This window comes from Pelophylax lessonae, assembly GCF_965119305.1.
Source record: "Pelophylax lessonae genome assembly, chromosome: 2".
NCBI lineage: Eukaryota > Metazoa > Chordata > Amphibia > Anura > Ranidae > Pelophylax > Pelophylax lessonae.
In genome coordinates this window covers 201,685,883-201,708,151 of record NC_138769.1, presented here as the reverse complement: position 1 = coordinate 201,708,151, position 22,269 = coordinate 201,685,883, and the positions used below count along the sequence as shown (strand labels likewise).

Sequence of the window (22,269 nt, the reverse complement as noted above, 5' to 3'; positions counted from 1 at the left end):
TTCTTCCAGTGTATAGCATCTTAACTCATTGAGATAATCAAAATCTGAAATAGTGTTTTGAGTTGCGCACAGATAATATACAATCACGTGTCTTACCGTACTCTTTTGTCCTCCACTTTCTTCAGGTTTTCATCTCTTTTCAGCACAGCCAATATCGCCTCTCGTTCTTGATCCACTAAATAAGACAAATTGAGTATTTCCATGTTCTTAGACATTGTTTATTTCTGGCAGTGTAATAGAATGTTGATGGTGTTCTCTTGCCAAAGGTACTTGTTTAATTAGCTTCATTCAGATAAAATACAATGTATTGTCCCAAAAAAAAAAAAAAAAAATCACAGATAGTGCCTCCAAAATACAACAAATGCAAAGAAGTTTCCGGCAACAATTTTTACTGTTGCAGATCCACAAGAGCTAGTCTGCCGTTTGTAGATGTTGGGCCATCGACAACGTGCAAAAGTCATTGTTATTTAATCTGAAAAAAAGAAATCAATGAAATAAATGAATACAATGCATTATGCTATTGAATGTCACAATGTCTCTTAAAGCAGAATTGAACTTAAAAAGTGAAGATTTGGTATGGCATCGGTAACGTCTAAAATGTTCATTGCGCTTAGACAGTATTCTGCTAGTGTACCATTTAAAGCGTAACTCTTTTGTTGAGAAAAAGAATTCCCCTCTGGGTGATCGATGTACATTACAAGGATAACGACCTTTGTTGCAGATTCCTACCTTTTGTTATTCTGAAGAAATCCCTGTTTGTTCCTCTGTGCTGAGTGAGTCTAAAAAGAGTGGTTTCATAAATATCAACCAGCTGTGCAGCTGCAGAGCACCAATGAGGGAAGCTGCTTGGCCTGCATCCCTTTAGACGGGTTCCTATTGGGAGTATCTCACCAAAAATGACATTTTTGTTGCAGGGGATGCCAGAAATCTGATTTGTATCTTAGTGTAGACTTCTGGGAAAATTGATAAGCCAATCACACAAGCAGGAAACTATGTTTCTGGAGTGTGGTCAGTACACACTCTGTGTACAGAACAGCTCCAGGTAGCCATATTGCATTGCATTTTCAGAAAATTACAGCGGCTGCAGATTGAAAAGGAAAGGTAATTTTTAATAACATTCAATTACAATATGATTTGTGTCGCAATTGTATATGCTATATTGTTTTTTCTTTATTTACAATTTTTTTACCCATGAACCTGGAAATCCAGTTAAAAATTAGGTGTTTACTGGTGTGTGAAGATGCCAAAGCACTCCTGTACCTATAGCCTCCTTACTGTATATCAAAAGCATGAGATCTCATGTCTCTAAATCAGTGGCGGCTGGTGCTGGAGGATTTTGGGGGACGTGGGCGGGCTTCTCTAGGTCCGTACCCACCCTGCAGGAAGAGCCCTGCAGCGGTCACGGCTCCCCTGGTGCCCAGTGCCGAGGCTTATGTTGACCCAGGCTTCTTTTCTGATTCTGGGTCTTTTGACTCCTGTCCTGATGGCCCAGGGCAGGAAGCTGGAATCTGCGCGTTAAATCACTGGTATCGCATGGTGGGAGGGTTCGGGGCGCAGTGCTCTGCGTCCTGAGGACATCATTAAAAACAGGTAAATTGGGGCCTTGGGCTCTGATCACATGCTTGTGAGGGGGTGACGGACCTGGTAGAGATCTGTTGGTCCAGCACCCTGCACAGTGCACGGCCAGAGACATGATGTTTGATTGAGCTAGCTAGGGCAGCAGATTGTGCGGGATGGGGGGGACTTGTGGACCGGCCACCACTGCTCTAAATAGTAGTATTTGGAGACGTGGACTGAGATTTGGTAATGTCACTACAGTGCTGCTTATTTTTTTCCTTGTTTAAGCTTTGACACAAGGAAGCAAAGCCCTGCACTTATACTAGGATTGCTACCTCCACGCAGAAACACAGTGCAGAAAAAGGCATTGTAAGTGTGTTAAGGGAAAAAAAAAAACAGCAATGAGAAGACCACAGGCAATAATGAAGACAAGTACTTAGCCCACTGGATGCCTTATTTGGGGTATAGCCTCTAAAGTTCAGTTCTTCTTTAACCACTAGCTGCCCAAGCCAATTCTGACACTTCTCTCACAAATGTAAAAAATGTTTTTTTACTAGATAATTACTTAAAGCCATATACATAAAATAATTTCTGAAAGCAAAGGCCTGGGAGAAAAAATGTTGGTGGTTGCAATTTTTTATGTCAAACGATATTTCGCAGATGTTTTTCAAATGTAAATTTTTGGGAAAAAATAAACTTTAATGAATTTTAGTGCACACAAATACAATATAATACCCATTTTTTTCTAAGTTTTAAAAGATGATGTTACACCAAGTGATCAGATTCCTAACATGTCTTGCTTAAAAAATTTAATAAATTTGGCGAATGGCCACAATCTACTCTACGGTATTTAAAAATCCCTCTAGGCAATGCTTTAAAAGACAACAGGTTACCAGGTTAGAGTTAGACAGGCAGTCTGATGATAGAATTACTGCTCTCGCTTTGAGGTTCACGGCGATACCTCATATGCAGTGCGATCACTGTTTACTTATGTGTGTGGCAGGATGGATAAAAATCAATGATTTTTTTGATCTTTCTCAAATTAATTTTATTAAAAAATAAAAATACATTCTAAGCACATACAAACAATAGACACAGGCTGGAGCGGCGTATAACTGACAACAATTTGCAGAACCTCCCCCTAGATCAGTGGTGTCAAACTCAATTTAATTGCGAGCCGCATCAGCATTATGGTTGTCCTCAAAGGGCCGGTTGTATCTGTAAGACTAGATACATTTATGCACGCCTTTTTTTCTCAGAGAATAGGTGCAGGAACTCAACCAACCCCCTGTCCCCCCCCCCCCTAAATTGCACTGATCGGTTGATGGGGTCCAATTGGGAAGATTTTAATGGGGCAATAAATACTAGGAGTGCGAGAGAGAGAGAGAGAGAGAGAGAGAGAGCAGGGCTTAGGGTATGCTATGCACAATGTGCAGGGTTCAGCTCTCTTTCATAGGCTGCCTCATCTCACTTCTACCTCCTGGGTGTGAGGGCCACATGAAATTACCTGGTGGGCCGTATTCGGCCCGCGGGCCTTGTGTTTGACACACATGCCCTAGATAGTTCTAAACGGTGTACAGGGTGGATAAAAATCAATGATTTTTTTTTTTACAGAAATAAAAAAAAGAAAAATAGTTTTTTTTGATTTAAATCAGATTTTTTTTGAACTGTATCAAATTTATTTTAATAAAATGCTTTTGGAGTAAAAATCTATCTAAAGATAGTTTTCTATTTAAGATACATTAATAATTTAATTTATTCAGCATTAAATGGAGCTTAGTTATGTAGCATGAGGCTGTATATTGTGCAATACTTACATGTTTGCTAAACTTATTCAATGAATCCAAGCTCTTCACTTTCACACTAACTACCAGCAAGAAGGAGTCCTTACACCTATCATTTCAGATCCATCATGGCAGCGCCTGTTAGCGGGCATTCATTCACCTGCTGCCGCCAAGGTCCCTCACCTTGTTGTGTCACTGCTGCCTCACCAGCCATCCCAATAAAGTAAATGGGACTGTCGGTGAGTCAACAGCAAGTCAGAGGAGGAGCTACTGCGGAACAGAGATGACAGTTGCTCTTTAAAAATTATGATTTAACCCGAGTTGATTTAAATCAAGCCTTATTACTAGTGATTTAAATCATGATTTAATCGACTTGATTTAAATCAAATCCACCCTGGTGTGTGGGATCGACATATGAAGAAAAATACCAGATCATATAAAAGAACATACCTTTTATAGGGAATTTACTGAAGTGACAGCTCACAGACATTAGAAATGCACATTGTTAGTGAAGGAAGTTTGTACATACATACTGTAGTTCTCATAATGACCTCACATTGTGAACACCAGGAACTTAGATAAAGGAAAACCTGCGATTACACTGGAAAATACTGACTCTAATTTTAGAAAGTAAATCTACCCATTTTTAAAAATCATGGCATACAGGGCAACATGCTGTTGTAAAATAATGATCTGACTGTCAAAAGCTATTTGTCTGCTGACATTTACACCAATTTCCATTTGCACAAAAAAAAAAAAAAAAAATTTAAATCAAATTTAGTTTCTATCTTTGTCCTATTCGGCACATACTTTTACAGAAATGTACTGCCTCTGATGTGCTACACAACAGCTAGCCAATGGCAGACTAATGCCCCGTACACACGTGCAGATTATCTGCAGACTTTTGTCTGCAGACTTACCTTTTCTATGTAGTGCAAGGGCCTGCCGGATTGCATACAAATTGAAAGTGTTTAGGTTTGACCTCATATTATATGGTTTTGGTAAGTCTGCAGACAAAAGTCTGCAGATAATCTGCACGTGTGTATGGGGCATAACATTAGAGCAAACATGCTTCCTATAATGCGTAGGGTATGACTTACATACCATTGAAACATTATAAAAATACTTCTAACTTTGCATCCATATTGTTTGTGATTCAGTTGACAGTGCTGTATAAAAGATCAATAAACCAACTACAAAAATGTCAAGTATGTTTAGGTGTGGGTGTTATATATAGCAAACAAAATACTTGCACGGATGTATAAGTACTGAACACTTGATAGATAAAGAAGTGTGCAGTAAAAACTGGCATGGTTTAAAAGGATCAGCCACCTCAACACAAACACAGAGACAATAGTATTAAAAACTAGAGCTTAGGTTGCACAGAACTGAATAGAAATTACATGGAAATTCGCACTTAGCCCTGGTTCACACCAGTTTACAGGGTCACCATCAGGGGGGACAGTCCATACACATGTAGGGGGCCCGGGCGTCCCAAAGGGCCCAGTCGTCCCAAGGCTGGTGGTAAGGCCCCAGGGGGCCCAGGCCTAAAGCTGTGTAAGGGGCCCGAATATTTCTGATGGCTTCCCTGCCAGTTCAGCTTTGAAGTCGTGCTACTTCAGTGCAACTTCAAAGCCAACTATCAGTGTGATTTCATGTGCGGCTTGTTGACATCTGTGCAACTTTATTTAACAGATGTCAATGCAAGTTGCACTGAAATTGCACATAAATAGTGCAGGAACCTTTTTCAAATTCGCAAATGGGTGTGACTTGTCATGCCAACTGTCAAGTCGCATGACAAGTTGCATTGGTGTGAACCAGGGCTTAGTCCTGCTCCAATCCATTCCTTAGTTTCTAGGAGGCGTGATCAGACAGTTCCCCCCCCCTCCCCCACAACTGTCTGACAAATAGAAAATAGAAGGAATTGTTACTGACAGGTCTGGTCCTAGGCAGCAGGGGCCGCTCTGGAGACCAGCACTGCCTTTCAGCCAACTGTGCTGTGTGTCTATCAGTGGCTGCTTTTACACATACACAGTCCGACTGCAGCGCTGTGTTATAATAATTTCAGTTTTTGAATGAGAGATCAGTGATGGCAGACTGCTTGCTCATTCAGAAAAGTGAAAACTCACACAACGATGAAGCCATCTGTCAAGCTGTGTATGTTTAAAAGCAGCTGCTGATAGACACACAGAGCCGTATGCTGAGTGATCTGTCATTATTATGAGTTACTGATCTGCTTGTACACTCATAACAGTAAGAGCCGGTTCACACTACTCCGACTCAAAGTTGCCCCGACTTTGGGCGACGTTGAAGTCGCCCGTGCAGCAAGACTTCATCGCGGCTTGCAAACGACTTCTCATAATAGAAGTCAATGCAAGTCGCTCCAACTTCGCCCAAAAATAGTGCAGGAACCTTTTTCTAAGTCGGAGTGACTTGAGTCGCTCTGATTAAAACGGTTCCATTGCACAGCATGGAGCGCTACTTGTCAGGTGACCAAGTCGCCTGACAAGTTGGAGTAGTGTGAACCGGTGTTCCGTGAAAAAACCATACCCGTAAAAAATCCATACCCTCATCACTTCCGGTGCACCTACGTCAGCACCTACGTCATTGAACAGCTGAGGAGCTGACTAGTGCGCATGCTCGGAGGGTATGGATTTTTCACGGCAGTGTGTGTAATGTTACACCGCCTCAGCTGTTGCTGCGTTTACATTAAAGGTTACATTAAAACAGCTCGGCTTCAATATGAGTCATCTCCGATCCTACCCCTGTCACTTCCCTGATCTCGGCTACTAAACATAAAAGCGGCGGCGGGTATATGAAAATATAAATCACGGAGCCGAGATCTCCGTCATTTAGATTTCATACACCCGCCGCTTTTACATTTAGTAGCCGAGATCAGGGAAGTGACAGGGATAGGAGCGGAGATGACTCATATTGCAGCCGAGCTGTTTTAATGTAACCTTTAATGTAAACGCCGCAACAGCTGATGCGGTGTAACATTACACACACTACCGTGAAAAATCCATACCCACCGTGCATGCGCACTTGTCAGCTCCTCAGCTGTTCAATGACGTATCCGGAGCTGTGAGCATGCGCACTGCTACGCTGCTTAGCTGTTCCTGACAGGAAGTGACGTGGGTATGGATTTCTCACGGGGTATGGTTTTCTAACGTAACACCGGCTCTTATAGATCACTCGGGTTGAGGGTCTGTACAATGTATCTGCACCTGCGTGTAAACAATGGGCACTGGCAGATGCAATACACAATGCCAAAGCTCTAAGTCATCTTTAACTTCTATGAATAAACAAGCAATGTTCATTTATAATAGTGACATTTCACTTAGTTTAGAGAGGGGGCAGGGCTCTGTGCTGGCTGTACCTCCCCAAAAAGAACACCCATAATTTGGGCTTCAAAAGGGGGTGGATTAAAAAGCAATAAGAAAAAATGAATGATAGTTCTCCTTTAGGTATATCTATACCCAGACTTTTCTTGCCAGAGAATAAGTTCAGATACTCCCCTTCCACCCTAAATACTTGTGCGTGTGGCGAAAAGTGGGTGTCCCTTCGTGATGTATGGTTATAGTGTTGCAACTTCATCCTTTGCTTTGCATTAGACAAAACAGGGCCTGAGGATATGATTAATTGAAAGTAGAAGTTATATAAGCCCCCATAGTTGGGGGTCAGTGAAAGCAATAGTAATCTATATAGTTACATAGTTGGTAAGGTTGAGTAAAGACACCAATCTATCCAGTTCAAACTGAGATTGTGTGTGTGTATTATCCATACCATTGTGTTTGCTAAGAAACACATCTAAGTGTTTTTTTAATTTATGTACCCTCCCCGCTGACAACACCAACTGAGGAAGGGAGTTCCAAACCCTTAGCACTCCAGATGTAAAGAACCCCTTACAAGATTGAAAAGTTTCTTGTCCAACTTCATTAAGTAGTTGCATTTCTTCTTTAGAGACCTTAGATTAAATAGATTCCTCCCAATGCTAGAGGCACCATTTAAAGATACGTAAATTGCAATAATATCCCCTCTCATGTGTCTCTTATTCAGGGAGAATATGTTTAATGTTTGTAGTCCTTCCTTAGGTCCACCAGCACCCTTATTAGCTTTTCTGCTCTTTTCTGGACATTTTCCAGTTCAAGCGTATCCTTCCTGAGGATTGGTGAACAGAACTGGATGGCATGCTCAAGATGTGGCAGAACCAGGGTTTTGTAAAGTGGTAGAAATATAGTTTTATCTCTTGAGCAGATACCCTTAAGTAAATAGTCTGCTAGCCTTGCTTGCTTCAGCTTGGTACTGCATACTATTACTGAGCCTGTGCTCTACTAGGACCCCAGGTCCTTTTTATTTCTTGATTTCTCCAGAGATTCTCCCACTAGTGAGTAACTTGCATTCATATTTTTATCTTCCAAGTGCATTACTTTACATTTTTTTTATATTTAACCTCATCATCTTCCTGCCCACCCCTCTACTTTAGCTGATTTTTCTTCTAAAGTTGCTTTATCCTGTTGTGAAGGTTTTACACTGCTTAGCTTTGTATCATCAGAAAACACTGGGATTGAACTGTTTATTCCAACCTCCATATTGTTTTTGAACAAGTGAAACAGAATTGGTCCCAGGGCAGAGCCCTTGGGTACCCCACATACCACTCTAGGCCATTAGAAAATATGCCACTAATCACTACCGTAGTGTATTATAAGTGTAATGTTATATTTATGTGTATATACAGTATCCCACAAAAGTGAGTACACCCCTCAGATTTTTGAAAATATTTTATTATATCTTTTCATGTGACAACACCGAAGAAATGACACTCTGCTACAATGTAAAGTAGTGAGTGTACAGCTTGTATAACAGTATACATTTGCTGTCCCCTCAAAATAGCTATACACACAGTCATTAATGTCTAAACTGCTGGCAACAAAAGTGAGTACACCCTTAAGTGAACATGTACAAATTGGGCCCAATTAGCCATTTTCCCTCCCTGGTGTCAAGTGACTTGTTAATGTTACAAGGTCTCAGGTGTGAATGGGGAGCAGGTGTGTTAAATATGGTGTTATCGCTCTCACTCCCTCATACTGGACACTGGAAGATCAACATTGAACCTCATGGTAAAGAACTCTGAGGATCTGAAAAAAAGAATTGTTGTTTTACGAAAAGATGGCCTAAGCTATAAGAAGATTGCCAAGACCCTGAAACTGAGCTGCAGCATGGTGGCCAAGACCATATAGTATTTTAACAAGACAGGTTCCACTCAGAACAGGCCTTGCCATGGTCGACCAAAGAAGTTGAGTGCATGTGCTCAGCATCATATCCTGAGGTTGTATTTGGGAAATAGACGTATGGGTGCTGCCAGCATTGCTGCAGAGGCTGAAGAGGTGGGGGGTCAGCCTGTCAGTGCTCAGACCATACGCCGCACACTGCATCAAATTGGCCTGCATGGGTGTCGTCCCAGAAGGAAGCCTCTTCTAAAGATGATGCACAAGAAAGCCCACAAACAGTTTGCTGAAGAAAAGCAGAATAAGGACATGGATTACTGGAACCATATCCTGTGGTCTGATGAGACCAAGATAAACTTATTTGATTCAGACGGTGTCATGCGTGTGTGGCGGCAACCAAGTGAGGAGTACAAAGACAAGTGTGTCTTGCCTACAGTCAAGCATAGTAGTGGGAGTGTCATGGTCTGGGGCTGAATGAGTGCTGCCAGCACTGGGGAGCTACAGTTCATTGAGGGAACCATGAATGCCAACATGTATTGTGACATACTGAAGTAGCACATGATCCTCTTCCTTCAGAGACTGGGCCGCAGGGCCATATTTCAACATGACAACGACCCCAAACACCCCTCTAAGACGACCACTGCCTTGCTAAAGAAGCTGAGGGTAAAGGTGATTGACTGGCCAAGCATTTCTCCAGACCTAAACCCTATTGAGCATCTGTGGGACATCCTCAAACGGAAGGTGGAGGAGCGCAAGGTCTCTAGTTCTCTAACATCCACCGACTCCGTGATGTCATCATGGAGGAGTTGAAGAGGACTCCAGTGGCAACCTTTGAAGCTCTGGTGAACTCCATTCCCAAGAGGGTTAAGGCAGTGCTGGAAAATAACGGTGGCCACACAGAATATTGACACTTTGGGCCCAATTTGGACATTTTGACTGAGGGGTGTATGCACTTTTGTTGCCAACGGTTTAGACATTAATGCCTGTGTGTTGACTGACTTTGAGGGGACAGCAAATTTACATTGTTATACAAGCTGTACACTCACTACTTTACATTGTAGCAAAGTATCATTTCTTCAGTGTTGTCTCATGAAAAGATATAATAAAATATATAAAACGGTCCTGACCAAAGGTTTTGAGAATAACACAAATATTATTTTTCACAAAGTCCTCTGCCTCAGTTTTTATGATAGCAATATGCATATACACCAACATTTTATGAAGAGTGATTAGATGAATTGCAATTAATTAATCAAGAACTTCAAGGAGAAAGGTTCAAATGTTGTGAAGAAGGCTTCAGGGCGCACAAGAAAGTCCAGGAAAGTGCCAGGCCTGTCCCCTATAGTTGATTTTGCAAGCAGCTCTTGCTCAGGAATGGCAGCAGGCAGATGTGAGTACATCTGCATAGTGAGGCAAAGACTTTTGGAGGATGGCCTGGTGTCACTAAGGGCAGAAAAGAAGCCACTTCTCTCCAGGAAAAAGATCAGGGACAGACTGATGCTCTGCAAAAGATACAAGGATTGGACTGATAGGGCTAGGGTAAAGTAATTTGCTTGGGGCATCCAGAAAAAAACCTTGTTCAGAAAAGAAAAGGTGAGCACTAATATCAGTCCTGTGTCATACCATTAGTAAAGCATCCTGAGTCCATTCATGTGTGGATTTGCTTCTCAGCCAAGGGAGTGGGCTCACTCATAATTTTGCCTAAGAACACAGCCATGAATAAAGAATGGAACAAAAACCTACTCCGAGAGCAACTACTCCCAACCATCCACAGTTGGGTGAGAAACAATGCCTTTTCCAGCATGATGGATAACCTTGCCATATGGAAAAAGTGATAACTAAGTGGCTTGGGGAACAAAACATTGACATTTTGAGTTCATGGCCAGGAAACTTCCCAGACCTTAATCCCATTGAGAACTTGTGGTCAATTCTCAAGAGGCTGGTGAAGGAGAAAAAAAAAATTGACAAACTCCAAGCATTGATTATGCAAGAATGGGCTGCCATCAGTCAGGATGTGGTCCAGAAGTAGACTGACAGCATGCCAGAGCGAATTCCAGAGGTCTTGAAAAAGAAGGGTCAACAATGCAAATATGGACTCTTTGCATAAACTTAATGTAATTGTCAATAAAAGCCTTTCACACATACACACATATGAAATACTTGTAATTATACTTCAGTAAACCATAGTAACATCTGACAAAAAGATCTAAAAAAAAAAAACTAAAGCAGCAGACTTTGTGAAAATTAATATTTATGTCATTCTCAAGACGTTTGGCCACGGCTGTATATATATTCTCATAAAATATTAACGTTATAAATAAAGCGTTATAAATTAAATTGACCCGAAGCTATTAAACTATAACTAAAGGCAACATTTTTTTCGGTTTGGATAGAGTGGAGAGGAATTAGAATGCTTGTCAGTTCTATTGCTGTCCGTGACCCTGTTAAAGAGATTCACTCTCTCTATTTGTCCTGTTTACCATTATCATTAAAAGTGAAAGTTAAAGAAAACCGCAAATTTTGGGTTGTCCCCAGAAAAGTAATAGAGGGGAAATCTTCCAATGGGGACACTAGTTCTGGTGACCTAGGGGTCCCCAAGAAATTCCTTCATTTGCAGAGATTTCCTCCCACTTCCTGTTTGGCTATGGGACAGGAAGTGAAGGGTAGTCTCCATAATAGGACACAGCTGGCGAATAAAAATCTGTATAACCCTCCCTTGTTCTATCCAAAATGAAAAAAAAAAAGTTTTTCCCATAGTACTTCTATAATATTTCCAGTTGTAGCCACTCAATTTCCAGTGTATTTAAGAACAGTAGCAGGTATGGTGATGAAAGAAGGCAATGTGGGGTTGCCTAACGCTCCTCACACAGTCTTGACACACGCCTGCTAATTGCAGGGGGAAGACATTTGAGCACTTTGAAAGCTATGTGTAAAAAAAAAATCTTGCAGAACAGCAAATTATCAGAAATATGTCCCAATTTAAAGAAACTTTTTAGGGAAACTGTACAAGCAACTGAGTGAACAGGGTTACTATTACAAATGGAAACTTACATAAAAATCTAAAGGATTTAATTGAACCTAAAAAATACATAAGACCACTCGAACCACAACCTTGTAGTCAGCGCACATATCCATACTCTTTCGGTGCATTAAAGTATAACTAATTGTTTTTCTAGTTTTGAAAAGAGCAGAGAGGGATTAGAGCACGTGTCTGGTTTTTATTGCTTTGTAAAAAATCCATCCAGCACCAAACCCTTTTGTTTCCTTTGTTGAGAGTGCACTGCTAATGGTGACACCATCAACAACAAATAGAAGTGAGGACCAGCACTCCAATCCACCTCAGGACTTTAATGAGGTCATTTTGCAGAAGCAATATACAAGATAAAGAGTAAACCATAACACACTCCTGTTTTGGGCCCATGGTGGATCCCTTTCTCAAGGTGACAACAAGGCGTAAAAAAAAAAACACATACTGTATGCACTCTAATAACCTTTTCCGGACCGCCCACCGCACATGTACTACGTCAGGCAGCCCCTCCTGCGTGAACTGAAGTAGCTGTATGTTGGTCGCGCGCCTGCAGCTAGGGGGCGAGCGCGCACCGCTGGAGGCACGCTCCCGCCTCCACTCGGCAGTGGAGACTCTGATGCACAGGGTCAGCGGCTCCGACTGCCGCCGGGCACCCGTGATCGCTCCCCGCTGAGAGAGAAGGGCGGTCAGCTGTTGTAAACACAGCTGGCCGTTCTTCTCTCTGGAATGATCACAGAGCGCCTGTGATCCTTCTATGTAGGATTACAGGTCTCTGTGATCATTTTAAAAGCCTAACCCCCATACAGTTAAAAACACTCCCCTAGGCTTGCATTTAACCCCTTGATCACCCCTGGTGTTAAAACCCCATTATTACAGTAACAGTGCATATTTTTAGCACTGATTACTGTAGTAGTGTCACTGGTCCCCCCCAAAAGTGTCAAAAATGTTAGTTAGGGGTCAGATTTGTCTGCTGCAATGTCACAGTCCCGCTAAAAATCGCAGATCGCCGCCATTACTAGTAAAAAAAAAAAAACAATAAAAATTACATAAATCTTTCCCATAGTTAGTAGAATAATCAAAATACGCCTTTTGCGATTTCTTTTACCAAAAATATGTAGCAGAAAACAAATTAGCCTAAGATGTTAAAAAAATTATTTTTACATTTTTTTTTCGGAATGTTATTTAGCAGAATGTGAGAAATTTTGTTTTTTTTTCAGAATTGTCGCTAGTTTTTGTTTATAAATAAAAATCGCAGAGGTGATCAAATACCACCAAAAGAAAGCTCTATTTGTGGGGAAAAAGGACATCAATTTTATTTAGGTACAGTGTCGCATGACCGCGCAATTGTCCGTTACAGTAACGCAGTGCCGAATCACAAAAAATGGCCTGGTCATTAAGGGGGCAAATCCTTCCAGTCCAGAACTGGTTAAGTAAAGTTCACCTCACCTGTGCAGACACAACCTCCAGCGTCACATACCTCAAAACATGACTAGCCATACTATGAATAACCCTAGTGAGTCAAATACAATGTAACATGAAAACATACCTTTGCAGCAAAGTCCTGTGTGCTGGATGCTGCTAAGACACTGTATGGATGGCATGTGTTCTGGAGACTGGACCCAGAAGTCGTGATGCACTCCAAGCACCAGAAGTCATCACTAAGCATAACCCAATTATGTGATCCAATCAGTGATTGAGGGAGTACCACTGCATCATGGTCCTGTATGCTGATACTGTGCACATGATGTGCATTACAGAAACCTAAAGCAATCATCATCTTGCATTCCAAGTACCAGGAATTGGTACTAAGCTCCCCAATGAAGGCCCCTTGAACCCCTTAAGGGCCTCCTCACACTGCCCCAGACAGCTGTTGCACACTAAACTGCAGCAGTTTCCAGGGCGACAGCTGTTCGTTCCGACTGCAGCGAGACAGCTGTGGGGGGCAGTGTGATATGCGTTTCAGTGCATCACTCTGTTTCCTTTTTTAGTTTGTTTCACATATGTGACATTTCAGTCATGTCACTGTACAGCAGCATGGTGCGTTGCATTGCTGTACAGTGGCATGCTATCTTGTAGCGTGTTTGCATTTTATCGCACCTCTGGGGTGCGTTGCAGTGTGAACCGGACACAGAAATAATTGTTTTCTGAATGTCCTAGCAATGATTTGCTTTCTTCCAGTGTGGTAAAACGTAGGTCACCGCATTCTAAATGAGCAAGGCCTTAGGGAAAGAGAGCCTTGCCTGATGGAAGCACGGCATTGGGCAGCTGACAGTTGGCATAACTTAGGGAGATTAGGTGCCTCAATCAGGATTGGCTACCATGATGTGAGGTGAGGAAGTGGAGCCTAAACTCCAGAAAAAGGTTGCTCGCCCACACACCCACCCACACACCCTGTGATATTTTGTCACAGCTTAAACAAATACAATCTGGATCATCATTGGAAGTGATGAAAGGCTGATGCTGACTTGTCAGTTAGGAGGAATGCCCTCATGTGTTATGCTGTGACCAAACAGCATAAACCCAAAAAACATATACAAACACATATATACAATCAGACAGTAAACTATTTAAAATATTTTCTTTCTTGAGTGAGTTGGGCATGTAAGGCACCATGGTGTTGTGGCCCCTGTGAGCCACTGTCTGCAGTGTATAAATCCAATAGGCCTCTTTTTGTAGTATTAACTGATTTCTATCACCTCCACAGGCAAAAGATGGCACATGATCCACCATCATACCCCGAGATCATGGGTATGGTGGTGTGCTTCTACAAAATGTACAACTACTGGTTTATCAGGATTGATAGGTTTCAGTAGACAGTGACTTTCAAGAGCCAGTCTGTCACTGCGGTGTTTCTGGAAGTGACAATTAAAGGCATAGTTAACCTTTACCACAAAACTGCTTCTGTAGATAAGGGAGTAGATAATGAGATGCCCGTAGATAAAAAGAAACTGTGCAGCTTTGACCAAAGTTGAATAATGCCCTTTCTATAGGTGTAGGCTAGTGATGGCAAACCTTGGCACCCCAGATGTTTTGGAACTACATTTCCCATGATGCTCAACTACACTGCAGAGTGCATGAGCATCATGGAAAATGTAGTTCCAAAACATATGGGGTGCCAAGGTTCGCCATCACTGGTGTAGGCCATTTACTTACCTCATGATGTCTGCCTGGAAAACACCTAGGAAGTTGCTAAGGACATTGCTAAGAGAAGCGTAGCCATTACTGTTCACCTTTACCATCACAGGACCAAGCTCTTTTTCTGATTTGAACCCCCTCACATGCTCTTTGTCTCCCTTAATGACTACATTTGGCAATTGGGTCAACACATACCAACATAGGTTGATACACCTTCTCCTGCTGTGCCCCTTTTAGGGAGGTTCATCCTCTCTATGTGTCTTATTTACAATTATCATTACTGTTAAATTGTGATGTCACTCACCTTCCTCTCTACATTTGTCAGTCAGAGGAAACCTCGTATTCATTAAAGAGGAAGTAAACCCTCCTCTGACACTTTTACCTATAGGTAAGCCTATAATAAGGCTTACCTATAGGTAGTGTAAATATCTCCTAAACATGTACCGTTTAGGAGATATTTACCTTACATGCAGCCAGTGACGTCACTGCCGCATGCGCTCTGAAGGAATGGCCGCTGGTGTCGTTTCTTCAGAGCCCCGTGCCGTGACTGTCGGCTCCCGCGCGCGTGCGCGGGAGTGACGTCACCGCGGCTCCGGCCAATCAGATGGCCGGATGCCGCGTTTCCGGAAGACGGGCGACTGGACATGTCGCCCGTTATACAGGTAAGCGGGCGGGACGGCGGGGGCTCGTTCTAAGGTAAGTATTGCATAATGAGCTAGTATGCGATGCATACTAGCTCATTGTGTCTTTCTCTTACAGGTTGCAAAAAAAAAAAAAATGTTGTATGGGTTTACAACCTCTTTAATAAAAATAAAAGACTTCTCCTGAGTGGCTGAGAAGCACTCAACTCATTTTCATTTCCAGCATTTCCAGAACACAGCACAGCATACTGTATGCAGCTAATGTTACAAAACTATGTTACAACACAAACAGTAGCTGCATCATTATACAGTATAATGGAAATAGTTTGTTTGAGCCAGTTTGACCCAAATTAACTTTTTAAACTGATAAGGAAGCTCAAATTCGACTTTCCAATTCGACACGTTAATTTTACTGTTTTCTTTTTAATTTTTTTTATTGTAGTTATCTTATAAAAGCTGTGGTAAATATAAAATTGTATTATTCCAACGTAACAAATGAGTAAGTGTCTTTTATGAAGAGGGTGCAACTCGGTGAGGGGATGTTGTAATAATATAAGCAGAAAGATGGCCGCTGCACCAGTCTTGCAGCTTGATGGAAAAGTAATGGAACAGAAAAGGTTGGGTGCAATACCTGCCTAGTGATTTTATCTTACAGTATGTAACTATGCTAATCAGTTAATAAGTCAGCCTACAATACTAATTTTCCGAATATGTGTAGGCAATCTGTCTTAAGCAGAAGTCAGTAGAATTGAGTTCTGTCGGGTGGTAATTTACCTGTGTTAATTTATATTCTTTCACTTAGCTCTTTTCTAATACAATGGGAAAAATAATTTGATCCCCTTCAGATCTTGTAAGTTTGCCCACTTACAAAGAAATGAAGGGTCTACTATTTTTATCGTAGGTGTATTTTAAATGATAGCGACAGAATATCAACCAAAAATCCAGAAAAAACACATGATAAAAATGTTTTAAATTGAGTTGCAGTTCAGTGAGTAAAATAAGTACTTCATTCCCAAGCAAAACAGGAATCCTGGTTGGCAAGCACAGAGGTTTCTTGAATTAGTCACAAGGTTTGCCCACATCTCAGGAGGGATTTTGGTCCACTTTTCTTTACAGATCTTCTCTAAATCCTTAGGGTTTCTTGGCTGTCGCTTGGCAACTCAAAGTTTCAGCTCCCTCCATAAAGTTTCTACAGGATTAGCGCCTGGAGACTGGCTAGGCCACTCCATGATCTTAATGTGCTTTTTCTTGAGCCACTCCTTTGTTGCCTTGGTGGTATGTTTTGGGTCATTGTCATGCTGGAAGACCCATCCACGACCAATGGTTTGTTTGGTGACTGTGGTCCCAACTGACTTGAAATCATTCACAAGCTCCTCCTGTGTAGTTCTGAGCTGATCCCTAACTTTTTTCATGATCATCCTTACCCCATGAGACTAAATCTTGCAAGGAACTCCAGACCGAGGGTGATTGATGGTTATTTTGTAATTCTTCAATTTGCGGATAATCGCTCAAACAGTTGTTTCCTTCTCACCAAGCTTCTTGCTAATGGTCTTGTAGCCTATTCCAGTCTTATGCAGGTCTACAATCTTGTCCCTGATGTCCTTTGACAGCTCTTTGGTCTTGCCCATGATCATGAGGTTTGAATCGAAGAAAGAGATTCTGTGGACAGGTGTCTTTTATACACATAACAAGCTGTCGTTAGGAGCACCTTCTTAAATTGACATCCACCCTTCCCACCAGTCAGTAGCTGAGACCCAACACACGCTCCCACCCCCCCACCAGTCCCTCCAACTCTGCCCTCATGTACGTATCCAACCTCATCTCAAAATAAAACCCAAACCATCCACATTGTTCCACTCAGAACCTCCTGTTCTTTAGCTCCCCTGTCACCTCCAGGATTTCTTCAAGCCTCTCCCACCCTTTGGACCTCCCTACCCCAATCTGTCTGGCTATCTCCTACTCTCTTTAAGTGACCCATGAAAACTCATCTCTCTTCTGGAAAACCTATCCTGCCATCACATTATAATTGTACGTTTACTTTATTTATCAGCTTTGCCCTCTCAATTATTTCCTTTGGTATCACTTTCCTTTCGGATTTGATTCTTTCACAAGCAGGACACTCCTAAGCATTGTGTTTGAATTGTATTATAACTGTACTGACTGGCTTTACTTTTTAAAGTGCAGCACAAACTTTTGGCACAATATAAATCCACCAGAGCTGGTGAATGTTAGAGACCTTGCACTCCTCCACCTTTAGTTTGAGGATACCCCACAGATGCTCAATAGGGTTTATGTCTGGAAACATGCTTGGCCAGTCCATCACCTTTACCCTCAGCTTCTTTATCAAGGCAGTGGTCATCATAGAGGTGTGTTTGGGGTAGTTATCATGTTGGAATACTGCCCTGTGGCCCAGTCTCTGAAGGAAGGGGATCATGCTCTGCTTCAGTGTGTCAAAGTACATGTTGGTATTCATGGTTCCCTCAATGAAATGTAGCTCTCCAGTGATGGCAGCACTCATGCAGCCCCAGACCATGACACTCCCACTACCATGCTTGACTGTAGGCAAGACACACTTGTCTTTGTACTCATCACCTGGTTGCTGTCACACACGCTTGTCACCATCTGAGCCAAATAAGTTTATCTTGATCTCATCAGACCTTAATCTGTTTGTCTTCAGCAAACTGTTTGCAGGCTTTCTTGTGCATTATATTTAGAAGAGGCTTCCTTCTGGGACAACCGCCATGCAGACCAATTTGATGAAGTGTGCGGTGTATGGTCTGAGCACTGACAGGCTGATCCCCCACCCCTTCAACCTCTGCAGCAATGCTGGCAGCACTCATACGTCTATTTCCCACAGACAACCTGTGGATATGACGATAAGCTTGTGCACTCAACTTTTTTGGTCCACCATGGCAAGGCCTGTTCTGAGTGGAACCTGTCCTCTTAAACTGCTGTATGGTCTTGGCCACCGTGCTGCAGCTAAATTTTTAGGGTCTTGGCAATCTTCTTATATCTTACGCCATCTTTCTGTAGAGCAACAATTCTTTTTTTCAGATCCTTGGAGAGTTCTTTGCCATGAGGTGCCATGTTGAACACACAGCGCAGAGACAGAGCTGCCACCTGCCTGCTCAGCGGGGGAACGGCGGATCAATCCCCTGCGGAGAAAAACGGAGTTCGCCGGCGGACTCCAAGTGTGAAAGGGGCCTAATACAATCTGTACACTTACTACTTTACATTGTAGCAAAGTGTCTTTTCTTCAGTGTTGTCACATGAAAAGATATAATAATTTTTTTTTTTACAGCCCTTGGGTCTCTCTGTCTAGTTCTCTGTAGGTGAGAGCTAAACGATAATTAGATCTGACACAGAAGACGCAAACAGGCAGAGCTAATAACAAAGATCACCATGCAGTTTCATCACATTCACTCCTACATTTATAATGCAACACTGAGGAAAAGGTGAGTCATGCATTGAATGCTGCTAGACCCAGAAATCCACAACTTTACCATCTTTGACACATTGGTTCAGTAGGGTTAAGGATATCAAACATAAGGAGAATCTCACTAGTGGTGTGAAGGTGACAGAAGAGAAATTTATTAGTACATGATTTTACTGGCTTGAGTATTCTTGTACCACAGAATTTGAGTGCATCCTGGCTGGCTATTCGCCTCCTCTATCTACACCATAATACAGCAGGGGGGTTGGTTGTGCGTGCTTAGTTGCACGTTTTTTACTAATGTTCATGGCCTGTGCTATTATTGTCATTGATGGCCCATAACTTTTATTCTAAAACTGTAACCTGCGGGTCATATAGCCCATATCTACATGTGGCCTGTGTTTGGTCTTTACTACACCCACTGTAGGGTAGCTTATATTAAATTTTTTTTTTGCTTGTAACCCTTCTTAGTTTTTGCTTGTAACCCTTCTTGGTTATTAAAATGTAAAAAAACATTTTTAAATAAAGAATGCATAAAAAAGATTAGTAAGTGAACAGGAACAGGCTAGCTGCAGCAATACATGAACATAGGGGAATCCATCAGCCATGACACTACACATTTTAGCCAGAACATGTAAGCCCATTATTACAAGATAAGGCAAAAAAAAAAAAACAAAAACAAAAAAACAACACAGGGAATATAACTATACTAATACCTGATTAAAATGATGAAAACATTTAAGGGTACAAAGCCTTTACCACTTGCCGACCAGCCGCCATAGATTTACCGCGGCAGGTCGGCTCTGTCCCGTGAAACAAAGTACCTATACGTCGATTCGTGAGACAGCTAGTCGGGGCGCACGCACACTGATTGGTCACAGGGGGAACCAATCAGCAGGTCCTGTGGACATGATGTTCGCTGTGCACCTGCGATCGGTCCTCGTGGAAACAGAACAGCGGTCTGCCAATGTAAGCACGGCAGACCGCTGTTCTGTCAGTGATAAACACATGGATCCTGTGTTCCTCCTATTTAGGAACACAGGTCTCTGTGTTCATCCAGCAAGTCTATCCCCCACTCAGTTAGAAAGAACCCCCCAGGGACACATTTAACCCTTTGATCGCCCCTGGTGTTAACCCCTTCCGTGCCAGTGTCATTAGTACAGTAACAGTGCATATTTTTAGCACTGATTACTGTAGTAATGTCACTGGTCCCCCCAAGTGCGTCAAAAATTTCAGTTAGGTTAGTCAGTTTAGGTCCAATCTGTCTGAGGCAATGTCGCAGTCCTGCTAAAAATGATTGAACGCCGCCAGTACTAGTAAAAAAATTAAATAAATAAAAATGGCATAAATCTTTCCTCTAGTTTGTAGACGCGATAACTTTTGCACAAACCAATCAATATACACTTATTGGGATTTTTTTTTTCCAAAAATATGTAGCAGAATACATATTGGACTAAAATGATGAAAAAAGTTGATTTTTATTTTTTTTTTTTTATTGGGAATGTTTAATAGCAGAAAGTAAAAAATATTGTTTTTTTTTTTTCTTTCAAAATTGTCGTTCCCTTTTTGGTTATAGCGCAACAAATAAAAATCACACAGGTGATCACAAACCACCAAAAGAAAGCTCTATTTGTGGGAAAAAAAAGACATCAATTTTATTTAAGTACAGCATTAACGACCGTGCAATTGTCAGTTAAAGTAACGCAGTGCTGTATCGCAAAAAATTGCCTGGTCATTAAGAGGGTAAAACCTTCCGGTCCAGAAGTGGTTAATATATATTAACCAAATAATTACAGAATTTTTACATTTCAGTCTCAAATGGCATTGCCCTGGGTCTTGGCGGCATGAGACTGAGGCATTGCATGACAACCCCCTTAATGGCCAGGCCATTTTTTGCGATACAGCACTGCGTTACTTTAACTGACAATTGCACTCGTGAGGCGAAGTACCCGAATAAAATTGATGTCCTTTTTTCCGACAAATAGAGCTTTCTTTTGGTGGTATTTGATCCCCGCTGCAATTTTTATTTTTTGCGCTATAAACAAAAAAAGAGCGACAATTCGGGAAAGAAAACAATGTTTTTTTTACTTTCTGCTATATACCATTCCTAATAAAAAAAAAAATTACATGTTTTCATCATTGTAGGCCAATTTGTATTCTGCTACATGTTTTTAGTAAAAAAAAAAAAAAAATCCCAATAAGTGTATATTGGTTGGTTTGCGCAAAAGTTATTGCATCTACAAGCGGTTAACACAAACAATGTTCTATCAAGTTTAGCAATAAGGACTCAACTTTCACTATTGTAACTGGACAGGAATGTCTTGGATGGCTTACTGGTTTTGCAACTTGTGACGTCTGATGAGTCATAAAGAATGCTGCACCACTCATTGATCTCAACTAGTAAAGGAATCAACCAGTAGAAACATAGAAAAGTGACGACAGAAAAAAGACAGAGTAGTCCATTTTTTTTTTTTTGGTTTTGTTTTGTTTTATTTTTTTTTCGTTAAAGAGGATGTAAACCCCGGAAAAAAAAAAAAACTATAAGACGACATAATGAGCTACTATGCATTGTTACCTTACAATGAAGCCCTTTCCAGTGGCGCCCGCTCACCGCTGAGATGGTTGACATCTTCCCTGGTGTTTCTTCTGGGTTCCCGGGCTCCGGCGCTGAAAGTTCCCGGAGCTGCAATGACGTCATGCCATGGGAGCCCTCATTTATGGCACATGCTCTGAGGAGATATTCACATTACTTACAGGTAACCCTTATTATAGGCTTACCTGTAGGTATAAGTGGTGTAACAGAGCTTACAACCACTTTAAATAGGGCAACAAACTATTTTATGAACAAAAAACGCAAATTATTTTATTGAACTGGTGGGATTTCTTTTAAACCGAAACACTCCACATTGAAAACTTTCATATTAACCCCTCTAGCGGTATTCCCGAGTGTGGCTCGGGGCTAATACAGTGTACCTAAAGCGGTAACCCCAAGCCACACTCGGGATTTCCACAGAAGCACACTCACCTTTCCTGCCTTCCCCCGCCGCAATCCCCCTCCGTCCTCTGGCCATCCTCACAGTCTCTTCCCGCTCTGTGCTCGCAGAAGCCGACACTTGCCTTTCGGTTCGCTCCCCTGCGAGCGTGACGACGCAGGGGGATGGAACCGGGGCAAATTCAAAAGTGTATATAAGATAAATGACTTGATACAAAGCTGTGATCCTAATGGATTTCATTGTATCAAGTAATTTACCTCAGAAAGCCTCTTGTGGCTGGAAAATTGAGAACGACCATGGCGTCCAAAAAGCTCTCTTTTTGCACAAAGGCGATTTTAGACGACCTGGAAAACAGCGGCAGTGAAACGGAGTTACTTGAAGAACTGAGCGATATCAATTCGTGGGAGAATTTGTCATCCGGTACGGAAAGTGACGACGACAGCGACAAGTCTGCGACTGAGCTCAGCGAT

General features: G+C 41.9%; 1 protein-coding gene across 1 annotated transcript in view; it reads right to left on the bottom strand.

Moving 5' to 3' along the window:
• The window catches only part of SYTL5 (synaptotagmin like 5), a 370,633-nt gene that overhangs the window by 212,961 nt on the left and 135,403 nt on the right, over positions 1–22,269 (bottom strand). The window contains exon 2 of the mRNA XM_082245444.1: positions 97–472. Within this exon, the coding sequence (XP_082101570.1) occupies positions 97–215 (119 nt within the window). The 5' untranslated portion in view covers positions 216–472. The remainder of the gene's footprint in view (positions 1–96; positions 473–22,269) is intronic.